The sequence below is a fragment of the Phaenicophaeus curvirostris genome, chromosome 15, assembly GCF_032191515.1.
Source record: "Phaenicophaeus curvirostris isolate KB17595 chromosome 15, BPBGC_Pcur_1.0, whole genome shotgun sequence".
NCBI lineage: Eukaryota > Metazoa > Chordata > Aves > Cuculiformes > Cuculidae > Phaenicophaeus > Phaenicophaeus curvirostris.
In genome coordinates this window covers 11986002-11998186 of record NC_091406.1, presented here as the reverse complement: position 1 = coordinate 11998186, position 12185 = coordinate 11986002, and the positions used below count along the sequence as shown (strand labels likewise).

The 12185-nt window shown below is 44.4% G+C and overlaps 1 protein-coding gene across 1 annotated transcript; it reads right to left on the bottom strand.

The window, feature by feature from the left end:
• Positions 1–7233: 7233 nt before the first annotated feature.
• Positions 7234–12041, bottom strand: PTTG1 (PTTG1 regulator of sister chromatid separation, securin). Its single transcript, XM_069869042.1, has 6 exons — positions 11968–12041; positions 10191–10287; positions 9722–9897; positions 8731–8821; positions 7770–7919; positions 7234–7386 (listed from the first exon to the last, which is right to left on the bottom strand). Exons 2-6 carry the CDS (start codon positions 10264–10266, stop codon positions 7313–7315), a joined length of 567 nt encoding a protein of 188 aa, XP_069725143.1. The 5' UTR covers positions 10267–10287; positions 11968–12041; the 3' UTR covers positions 7234–7312.
• Between the last annotated feature and the right edge of the window lie 144 nt (positions 12042–12185).

Genomic DNA, 12185 nt, shown 5'->3' with positions numbered 1-12185 from the left:
GTTTGTTTTGTGTCTTTGTGGATAGCTGGGAATTTCCTAAGAAGGAAGAACAGGATAACTTGCAGTTCACATCCCTAAGAGCTCTGCTTGCTCTTCCCTGCGCTCATCTCTCCACCTTCTGAGATGCACACTCACGCTGCAGCTGGAAAAAACACCGCGAACGTAAATGTTTCCAGGGATTGTTGTTTAAACCCACTAATATCCAGCATCCCAGCTGGCTATTTATGGAAGATTAACAGCAGCACCTGCTTGGATGTCAGAAGAAATCTGAGCAGCAGCAGCAGCGAGAAAAGTGACAGAGAAATATTAAAAGGCACTCCCCGTTGTTGCACAGCAATCACACTGTCACAGTTTACAAGAAAATATGTTTATTGTTTTTGAAGAAAGGGCCAACCTCTGCTCTCTGGGAAGACAAGGGTCTATAATTCAGGATCAAGGAGAATTCTTCTCCTTCTTATTGGGATCCCTGTCACACACACAGACCGCTGTGACCATAGAAAGAAAAGGCAATGGGAAACACAGGGGAGCCCTGCTGAGAGTGGTGTCCCCGTGGCTGGCAAAGCACAATGAGCAGCAATGCCCACAGAGGCTCTAACCCTGTCCTGCTGGTTCTTGCACTGCGCTTGCATCCTGCAATGAGGCTGGGGCTGAAGCCTCAGAGATAGAACCCCCAAAACAAGAGGAATCTTGGAAAAGCTTGTTTCTGTCCGGTAGCAAGAGCTGCCTCTTGTGGCTGAGCTCGCCAAGAAGGGCTGTCAGACAGGGAAGCCCTGGCTGCTAAAAGCCTCCTCCTTATCCTCTCCTGCCGCCTTGCTTATCCCTCAGGCTCCGTACAAGATTGCTGCTTCCCATCCCCAGCTCCTTTGGTCCCCTTTACCCCTCCTCACACCAAGAGCTGTCAGCCACATTCTGTCAGCCCTCTCCTCTTTTCCCAGCACCCACACTGGAGCCCCTCATATTCCAATCCTAAGGTCTCTAGATCCTGCCACAGCTGTCTGGCATGCTCAGACACAGGGATAACACCCTCTCTCACCAGTGAAATATGTTCTTCTCAAGCAGGCCAAACTGTGTCATCAACCTTTTATCCTCATCTTTCAAAGCTCCCGCCGTGCCTTTTCCATTCCCACTCAGGGTCTGGCTCTGCCATCCACTGGAGGCTTGTTTGAACAGCAACACAGCAAGCTCAACCCCTCAACAAACAGCAGATACCCTGCTTTGCAGCTCCTGCATCCATGCACGTGTTCACAGCACTATAGGAATTACAAACAAACATCTTTGCAATAAGTACAAACAAACATGCTTATATTTAAATATATCTTAGCTTCTATATTTGTAGTTGAAAATTGGGCATACGCAACGCTGAGTTCACAATCGGCCCTGCAACAAAAAGCACCTGGCAGGAGGGATCTTTCCTCCAGAAAGCAGCCTCCAAAGGGCTCCCCATGCAGAAGAATGAGGTCCGTCTCTCTTGCCTTGTGCTGGTAGTGAGGCCAGCCCGGTTCTCCAGGCACCATCACTTCCCAGGCATAGCCCCTCGCTCTTGGTGTAGTGACATCCAAGTCTGCCCTTACTGTATGAAGCTCACCCCATGAGCTTTTCCACCACACCTGCACCACCAACCCTGAGAATTTTAACTAGTTTTCAACCCACAGCTGGCAACAGGGGGAAAAAAGCACCAAGAGAATGGCAGCTCCCACCAGTACTGCTTAGCTGCACTTCTCCTGCAGAGACGTTGCATAGCAGTTTGGTATTTGAGACATGCCAGTCCTGCTGCTTTCTGAAGGAAAGGCCGGGACTGAAGGTAGGATTCCCAAAGTGGTTTTACACCACAGTTCAGAAGAATTCAAAATCCCACACAAGCACAACACACCTTGGTAGGTACCAACCTTGCCGAGTCATACGCCCAGAAGAAACACCCAGACCGCCCCCCATCCCAGTACCCCAGCTTCTCCCAGCTCCATGCCCATCAGGAAGCCTAAGCCAGGAGCTGTACCTGTACCAAGGCAGGTGCTGCCCAGCCCACAGCCTCTTCCCAGGCTCATGGCTGCTGAAGGGCAAAAAGACCAGTGCAGGATGCACAGCAAGGAAGAAGAGCCCGAGGACTATGGTGTGTAAGCCATGAAACTCAACAGGTCCAGAGCAAGGCAAAAAGGAGCCTGGATATATCCACATAACCTGTCCTGACTGACTGCAGCACTTTTGAAATTCCTGACTGTTCTGACTCCGAAAGTTTTTCTCAAGTAAATTTTGCCTGAACCAGGAAAGAGCAGAAGATAAAAGATGCAGGATCTGGTCTCTAGGAAACACCAGAGCAGACCCCCCAGGGTTGTTGAGGGCTCAGCTGAGGCTGCATTGCTGTAAAAAGCTGGATTTACAGCATGCACCCTAAGGGCCATTTTTCATTATGCTGGAGTTTTACCTCTGGACTACTGGCCAGAGGAGAGGAGGTCAAACTTACCCTCAGAGCTGCCACAACCATGCTTTTATCTTTTTTTGATGCAGGACCTTTTCTCAAGTTGGAGATGCAGTCTTGCCACAAAGAGAGGCTGTCTGACAGGCCAGCTCCAAAAGGTATTTTTATCAAGGAGGCTCAGAGTTAATTGTGGAAATGAAACCAAATGCATAGACATTAAGCCAAACCAAAGGCCCAAATGTAAAAGCTTATTTCCTAAAAATGTAAGTAACTAAAAAGCTAGCTGTTTGTCAGGGATTTTCTCCCAGAGTTGGCTTCCTTAGGAAAATATCCAATCCCGAAGTACCACAGTTGTGAGCTGAAGTGAGTGGCATCTAAACTGAGCGCTGCTGCCTCAATGGTTTGGTAAGGTAATGCAGCTTCTTTCTCAGGTCAGAAATCAGCATTTTGTGGGACATTCTGTTGGTTGGTTTAAGATCTATGAAGCTTACTGTGCTGGTTTGGGCTCGGACAGAGTTCATTTTCTTCACAGTAGAAGCATACAATGTTTTGGATTTGTGTCGAAAACAATGTTGGCAGCAGAGATGCTTTTGTTGCTGCTGAGCAGTGCTTACCCAGCATCAAGGCCTTTTCTACCTCTCACACAAACCCACTCCTGGGGGAGGAAAACGTGTGAGCAGCTGTGGGGGGTTCAGCTGCCAGACATGATTAAACCAGGACAGTCCTTTTTCACACCCAGCATGGAGCTCAAAGGGTTCAAGATAATAAACTTGATTGGAATGTGCTAGATCAAATTTATAGCTGCTGTTGCTGTTCAGCTATCAATAAACAAGCTCCTGTGCTTGCCATGAGGCTTGCTTGCCTTACTGCCTATTAAGGTCCAGGGCTTGTCAGTAGCTGCTTTTTACTTTTACTGCTTGTCTTGCGCTGCTGTGCCTGGGAACATTCTGATAAAAAGCAACGGCCATGTGCCAGGGCATCACTACTGCTCCTGTGCTGCTGTACTGGACAGGCTGGAACTCCAGTGGGAAATCTAGGCCAAGGGACTATGGATGAGTCCACATGGGAGCAGGACACCCCAAAGCATCTATGGCTGTGGATAAGCCCGTATCAGAGCAGGTACATCTCCAACTGTTTGTGGCCATGGATATGTCTGTGCCACAGCAGGTAAACCTCTGAAAGGATTGTGGCCCAGCAATAAGGCCATGCTGGAAGTGCTACACTTCAAAGCGTCTGTGGCTGTGGATAACTCCATGCTGCAGCAGGTACATCTTGAAGCATCAGTGGCTGTGGGTAGGTCTATGCTAGAGCATCTCGAAGGATGTGGCCACAGGTAAGGCCAGAACAGGGCAGGTACACTCCTGAAGGAGCTGCAGCCATGGGTAAAGCCACATTGGAGGAGGTTTACTTCTGAAGGGAGTGTGGCTGTGGGTAAGGCCACACTGTAGCTAGAACTTGAATTTCAGATAAAGTGGAAATGTTGTCATCAAGTAGGATGTCTCTGCACATATCTTGTCTGTCATCCTGCATCATTCTGGCTATTCATTCAATCTTCAGTGTCTGAAGCAGAAGAGCTTTCCTTCCACTCTTTCAAATCCCTTTGTTTACAGCAACACCAATTATTACACCATCTAAAAGTAAGCATCTCTATTTCTGTTCTAAGTAACTGAAAAATGATACAAGAAAATCTCCATCATTAAAACAATGCTTCCACCTTGCTTGTTCTTTAAGAGCCTCAGCAGCTCCTAGGAGCTGAGCATCTTGTAGTGCTACCCTTGCAGACTGGATCTTAGATCTTTTACAGTGCTATGTAAGTCATCATCACAAGTAATAATGAGATCAGTGTTGGATCTTATTCATGGTTTAAACTTTTCCAAAGTTAGCATTATCAATAGGTTCAGGTTATTACAGACTGTGATATCAAACAAAAAGGACATACTTAATACATGCCCTTATGCAAAGAATTCAGCTCTGCAGGAGAAATATTGACTAAGAAGAGTTTTCAAAACAAATATATTATAGACTCAAATCTCTCCCCTCTTCCAGTCTTTAAATGTTCTCCTTATGCATAACGATCTCAATTTTTGTCCTTTGTCTAAGAGAAAGGAGAATCACTTCTACTGGAGTCTCTACCCAGTTTAAGTGAATTGTTGCGTGGTACCGAGGAACTTACAAGACACTCTCACCCACTGAAGACCAACATCTGAAGGTCTCCAAAGGCTCCACCTTCCAGATGGCTTATGGAAATAATTTGGCTAGCACAAAAAGCCAGAGACAATACCTAAAGCTATAAGTACGCCTTTAGCTCCACCTTCATTAACTGGGAGAGATTGCTTCGCCTGTTATAAAAGCACAAGATGCCCAGTAAGTTGTTTGCACACTATTCTTTCATCCCAGCATTCTTCACAATCTGACTGCAAGCAAATACACGTTAAGGCCATCTTATAACTTTTACCTCTAACTTTGTAGCACATTCAAGTACAACAGGCCCACCGTGCTTTTAGCTTCTCTCAAGCTGCAGTTAGAAATAAATTTATCAATTATGCTTATCTTATATGCTTTGCAAAGTTATGTGCAAAGAAACACATGCTTGCACAGTCAAATTCCAAACAACCGGTTACTAAATACATGTTGTATATATAAACTTCATATAAACCTCATTATAGACACGTTGAGCTGATCAGTGCAGGGGGGTTGATCTTTGAGGTCCCTTCCAACCCAAACTATTCTATGATTCTATGATTCTCCTGGAACACAGCAAGTACCACTTGGGGGCTAGAGGGACATTGTGTTTCTATACAGTACTTTGCTAATACTAATAAAACTACAGTGAAACTAAAAGTTAGAGGATTCATGGCTTTTTTTAACCCTAGAGAAATCCATTGCCTCCAGGCTTCTAATTTCTGTTCTTTTTAAAGAAAGAAAGATAAAAGTGCCCTTGACTGATACACTATTCCCTGTAGTCACAGGGTAATGACACATTGAATTCCTTAGCACTGACTCTTATCCTCCATTCCACATAAATGAAGCAATGAAACCCATTAGAGATGCCTGCACCGTGCATGATGTACCAAAGGCAAACATCCACAACCCAACAGCTGTGGGAGTGAGAAGCCGTAATACATACTGTTACCATGGTGCCACCCGCTGCCAGAACATTACAAATGGGGTGAATTATCTGATGTACAGTGAAGTAATTTTGCTCAGCCTGCTAACAGATTATTTCCAAATGAATCTCCAAGTTCTCCTTATAGAAATGCAGGTAAGGATTTAAAGTGATTCTCACAGCCAGAACGCTGTCAAAGATGCTTTACAGAATAACCAAATAAAATGTACCTGTGCTATGTACTAGATTACAATTCATACTTCCCCATCACAGTACAGTTACACTGGCCTATTAAGGCTCATTCAAACTAAGAACAAGCTACCAAGCAAACATTCATTTTCATCATAGCCATACATTCAGAATCCCAAATATTTAAAATCTTTGCAGGAAGCATAAACTGCTCAAGCAAGTAAACCAAAACATTACAAGCAGTTTTAAAAAAGTCCCTACAGAAAATTTTCATCTGCATCCAAAACACCCTTCCATAATTATACAGAAAACAAGAAAAATTGGGGTGGGGGTATGTGAAGGAAAGGACACTAACCTATGACTTCCTTTTTCCCTGGACTTTGAAAGGATTTATTAATTTAAGTACAATAAGATTACACTAGCATGAACTCATTTAGTTGACACCCAAAGCACAGCAGCATTCATTTTCATGGAGACAGACTAGCAACATTCCCAAGTTAAACTGTACATCCATACCTCTGCCCCCACAAGTAACAAGTTTTTTGCTACAAGATTAAAGTATCAGTATCAAGAAGCCTATGTGACTTGTTGAAATATCACTGTCACAGATATTACATAAATGCTTTTAGATTTTGGTAAAAAAATCCTACAACTAGCAGGCATATTGTAAATGTTTTGATGTGTGCATGTGTACACACATGCAGACACTGCACAAAGTTTGAGTTGGGTGATTTGAATAATCGTTTTCAGTGCTTGATCACAATGAATACTTCAAATCAACCAAAAAGTTTTTTCCCCACAATAAGCTTCCATAACACATACAAAGCACTAGTGCCTCTCTCCAGATGTGGTGTCTGTTTGTACATTCAAAGAGTTATAACCTGCAGTTATGTTGATTTAATGTCATATCCTTACACTCTCTCATCCCACACTATCTGGTGTTTTGCATACCAATGACTACTTTTTACCTGTATAGTTTCACAACAAGCAGCCACATGATGGCACTGTGGAACAATTTATGCCTCAGTTACAGGCTTGGACTCCTTTCTGCAAGCTTGTTTGAACTGCTAAAGACAAAGTCAAAGGAAGGTGCATTTATTCACTCTCTTTTGTAGCAAGTGCAGCATAACTCCTGTGGCTGGTAGACTATACCCAAGCTTCAATCTCAGCCGAAACTGCCACATCACTTTACAATCAAAACTTAAAATGCAATGAAGGATGAGCGCAAACCTGAAATCTCTACAGTTTCCTTAACCACATCTTTTGTCCCATCTAGTTTGATATTCATCTGAATACTTTGAAATTTAAGCAAAGACAAGAAACTGGAGACAAGACTTGGCAATCTATCATGACCACGTAGATGGATCAGCAGTTCTTAACTATTAAATATGGTTCAAAACCAGTGAATTAATAGTCCTGCTTAGATGCGTACCCAGGCTCTGCTTTATTTGCTCAGATAGCCTCCTTCTCAAAGCACTATTTACTCCCTATATCTTAAGTCTACTGAAAATAGACAATTCCACTATTATGCAGGCTAGATTAGCCTTTATTAAAATACAGAACTAAATGAAATTTAAAATCAATTTATGCGTGTCCAGAAGTTTCTAGGGTAGAGGTGGCACGTCAACAATGATCTCATCCAGGGTAGCAAGGAAGTCAGCAGTCGATTGTAGCAAGTCTGAAAGTTAGAAACAGAGCAAATTTCTCATGAAACCCACATTTTATGCTCTAACATAAGCTAACTCCCAGTGGATTAGCATAAACCTCTTGAATGACTAAGGGTACTATTGTTTGATTGTGGAAGCCAATTCCACCTAACTGATCAGTTAGCAGCACACTGCAAGAGATTGCTCAGCAACTTCAATTTGAGACCTCTACGTATACTAGTAGGGTTGACAGATAAAGTTCAGCTTCACTGTACACCAAATGCTGTGTAATACTCTTGTGCTGCTCTGGTGGTTGAGATAGCAGTGGCAGGTCATCATTGCCACCAACTAGCTTCCCCCTCAAACGATTAATGAGCACAGCATGTACTGAAACTCATGCTAAGTTTCTACTTACTAGGCTCCCATGAAATCTCCTCAATCTTCACAGGTGAAGGAACCATATCCACATATTTATCATGTGACCTTTCATATACCATGAGGGGAAGACCCCACAGGTTGATATTGCTTATTTTGAAATCTTCAGGAAGTTCAAAAGTCTCAGCATCTGTTAAGAAAGACACATTGTAGTTTAAAAACATACGGTAGCTTAAGAAGCCGAAAGTTCTCCTAGACTAAATTAAGTGGGAGCAAGTCCACAATACAATCCAATGGTCCACTCTTATAGGATATTTATTTGCTGTTACATCTTAGCTGTCCATGAAAACCCATGTACTAACATCAGAAGAGCAGACTACATAACTGCTAGTGTAAATCAGGCACTTTTAATAGCTTCTTTCCAACCACTACACTAAGTCAACTTCACCAAGCACAGCATAAGTGTTTCACCAACAATTAAGTAGCCTTTTGTACAGTTTTTGCACTCACATTAACTGAATGGCTTAAGGACACTTCAAAGGACTCAGACAGCACGCCCCCATACAGATATTCCAACAACAGCTTCAAATGTTTCATCTCCAACTACTTACATTCTACAGCAGTACAAACATCTTCAATTACAAATTACCATCTTCCCATACACTCTTGAGAGGTCTGCTCTTCAGTACTGCTTACATACACCTTTGAATACTGGCAGTCTAGTCATGATTTAATGGATTTAGAGGCTATAGCATGGTTATCTGGAACCACAATAATGGACTTGAACTACTACATATCTAGAGCACAACTACTGCTACTAGGAATACTTAAACAAGAACAAGATGGTATTTCAGAAGTAGCAAGCATCCTATCTTTGAGGAAGGACTCCAGTAAAATGCAATGGTAGCTTGTTTGTCATAATAGCTTGGCCACAGTCTTATAGCAATACCACTCATGAAAGCCTCATTGTTCATTTTAATAGTTACGCTAATAGTTCTTACCTCGAGGATCAAAAGGAAACATATATTCTTTTTCTGGACAGTCTTCAGTCACTGCTTCGCTGCTTTCTAATCCAGCAGTCTTTTCTGGAATCTTAAAAAAACAAAGTCTCTTTATCTCAGCTACTATAGTTCCCTAGTGTACTACCTTTTTAGTGGTCTTCCTGTGCTACACAGGTCTACAGACAAGAATGCCTGCCATACAGTCCTCAGTCACACCTGAATCCAAAACCTTCAATGCAAATAAATTGGAGATGGGCAAATGGATCAGCTGAGTTTATGTTGCACAGTACTACACAGCGGCAACAAATCACTGCACTAGAACACTTAAGCTTATAATGTTAAACCTCTGATACTTAACATACAAACAAGACAGTAACTAAGAATATTTTCTCCAGAGACATTTATTTGCCTTTAGGTACTCCCTAAGCTGTTGCACCTATGTAGGTGCACTGGCTTTGGCTAGGAGAGTTATTTTGCTTCCCAGTAGCTGAAATGTTTTGGATTCATGATGAAAACACTGTTGATAACACACAGCTGTTCTGGCTGTTGCTGGACATCATTTATACCGCATCAAGGCCTTTTCTGTTTCTCACGACCTGACCAGCAAACAGGCTGGGGGAGGGAAAGAAGTTGGGAAGGGGCACAGCCAGGACAGCTGACCCAACTGACCAAAGGGATATCCTGCACCCTATGGTGTGATGCTCAGCAATGAAAATGGGTAGGAAGCTTGCCATGGCTGCCATTGCTCAGGGACTGGCAAGACATCAGTCAGACAGTGGGGAGAAATTGATTTTCCCTGTAGTTTAATTATTAAGCTGTTTTAACCACAATCCATAAGTTTTCTCAATTTCACCCTTCCAACTCTTCCCCCATCCTGCTGACAAAGGAGTAAGCAAGCAACTGCGAGGTGCTTAGCTGCCTGCCAAGGTTAAGCCACAACAGTAGGTAAACTATGCCTTTACATTCCCCTTGTAGAAGTGGGTGTACTCACTTTGTTTGCAGCAGAAGGCTGACTCTTCTGTCCTGTCTTTTCTGTCACACTCACAGCTCCGGTTCTATTCACATTTCCAAGAACCTTTCTGACAGAGCGAGACGTGGCTGGAGGTGTAGTGATTGTTTTTTTAGGAAGTGGAGTGTTAACTTTTGTTCTTTCAGCTACGACCTTTGCTGGAGAGTTTAGGGAAGAAAAAAGCAAACTTTAGCACCACATCAACCCTAAAGCTTGCTTCAACACACACACCTGCTGGAAAACTAGTGGTTGTAATCGCTGTTCACCATTCATAAGTCAGGAGCACAAGCCCCATATCTATGACAAAAGCACAGAGTTATTTTTATAGTAATTGATAGGCTTAACAGAATCTGTTAGATAAATAGATATAAACTCTTGTTATTCAGTTTTGAACAGTAAAACATGATTTGTACACTTGATCGCCTACTGGCTTAGGGTAGCATATACATACAAGATCCTGAAGGGAGTCTTCGCCGATTCTTAGTAGTATCAACTTCACCATTATCAACATAGATTAATGTAGGCATCTTCGTGTTGATGAGACCACTCTGGAAAACCCATATAGGAAAAGAGGAAATCACTCTTGTCACTTCTTCCACCATCAAACACTTCTTAAGCAAACCATATTAAGACAACACAGCTGCAATATGCTGGTCCCTACAGGAGGGGGAACAAACCTAAAGGACTATGAAATGGTGTTAAGTATATCTACAGGCCTTTATGATTGAAGGTCAAGCATGGTGCATGAGGAGGGTCTATATCTCACTATACCACAAGCATAGTCCATGTGGTAGGACCACAGTCCCCACGGAGCTTGTTTGAGCTTGGGAAAGTAGCAAAGTCTCCCTAGCAATCCTGCACAGAGGGACCTGGACAAGCTGGAGAAGTGGGCCTATGCAAACCTTATTAGGTTCAACGAGGCACGTGCAAGGTCCTACACTGGGTCAGGACTATGAAGGTGATCAGAGGACTGGAGCACCTCCCATATGAGGACAGGCTGAGAGCTGGGCTTATTCAGCCTGGAGAAGAGAAGGCTTCAGGTAGACCTTCCAGCACCTGAAAGGAGCTACAAGAAAGCTGGTAATAGAATGTTTACAAAGGCTTGTAGCAATAGGACCAGGGGCAATGGGTATAAACTGGAGAGGAGTAAGATCAGATTTAGACTGGACATAAGAAGGAATTTCTTCCCTATGAGGGTGGTGAGGCCATGGCCCAGGGAAGCTGTCGATGACCCATCTCCAGAGGTGTTCAAGGCCAGGTTGGATGGGCCTTAGTCAGCCTGATTTAGTGGGACGCATCCCTGCCCACGGCAGGGAAACTGGAACTGGGTGATCTTTAAGGTCTCCTCCAGCCTTACCTATTATATGATTTAATACCTTTGGTTCACTTTGTTCCTTCTTCATGGTAATTCACTGCTTCCTCAGCCTAAAAAAACAGCCCTTATCTTCTCATCTAACAATCTAGCCCCCCACTCAGCTTACAGCACTTGGGCAACCAAGAAGAGCACCAATTGTTTCACCAGCAAAGACACTTTCTTACCAGAGAAACAAACCGCCCGAGGACACCCTACAGAGTGTGATCGTCCCAGCGCTGCTCCAGCCCAAACCGAGACCGGAATGCTAACGGCAGCACCTGCTCACAGAAAATCATTGTCCCTGTACAGGTGACTCCCATGTCTGTGCCCACAGCAGGGAGGCTGGAACTAGGCGAACTTTAAGATCCCTTACAACCCAAACTATTCTATGACTCGAGAGAAGAAAAAAAAACACAGAAAGAGCAGTTCAGAAATAGCATAGAATCATAGAACAACCAGGTTGGAAGAGACCCACCGGATCATCGAGTCCAACCATTCCTATCAAACACTACACCATGTCCCTTAGCACCTCGTCCACCCGTGCCTTAAACACCTCCAGGGAAGGTGAAACAACCACCTCCCTGGGCAGCCTGTTCCAGTGCCCAATGACCCTTTCTGTGAAAATTTTTTTCCTAATGTCCAGCCTAAACCTCCCCCGGCGGAGCTTGAGGCCATTCCCTCTTGTCCTGTCCCCTGTCACTTGGGAGAAGAGCCCAGCTCCCTCCTCTCCACAACCTCCTTTCAGGTAGTTGTAGAGAGCAATGAGGTCTCCCCTCAGCCTCCTCTTCTCCAGGCTAAACAACCCCAGCTCTCTCACAGCTTGAAGTCCAAAGCTCCCACCCGAGACCAAAGCACGGCGCCACCCGGGACTCACCTCAGTGCAAGGCAGGGCCGTGAGGCAGACCCCCAAAGCAGCCACATCCGCACCTCTCCCAGAGCACAGCGCCCGCTCCACCGCCCGCGCCTTTTAAACGGCCTGACCGGCGCCCATTGGCTGTTTCGACAGACGCGCGGCAGCCGATTGGCTCAGCGGCACCACAGGCCCCGCCCCGGCCTCGCCTCCAGCGCTCTCGGGGGTGGGGCCACGCCCTG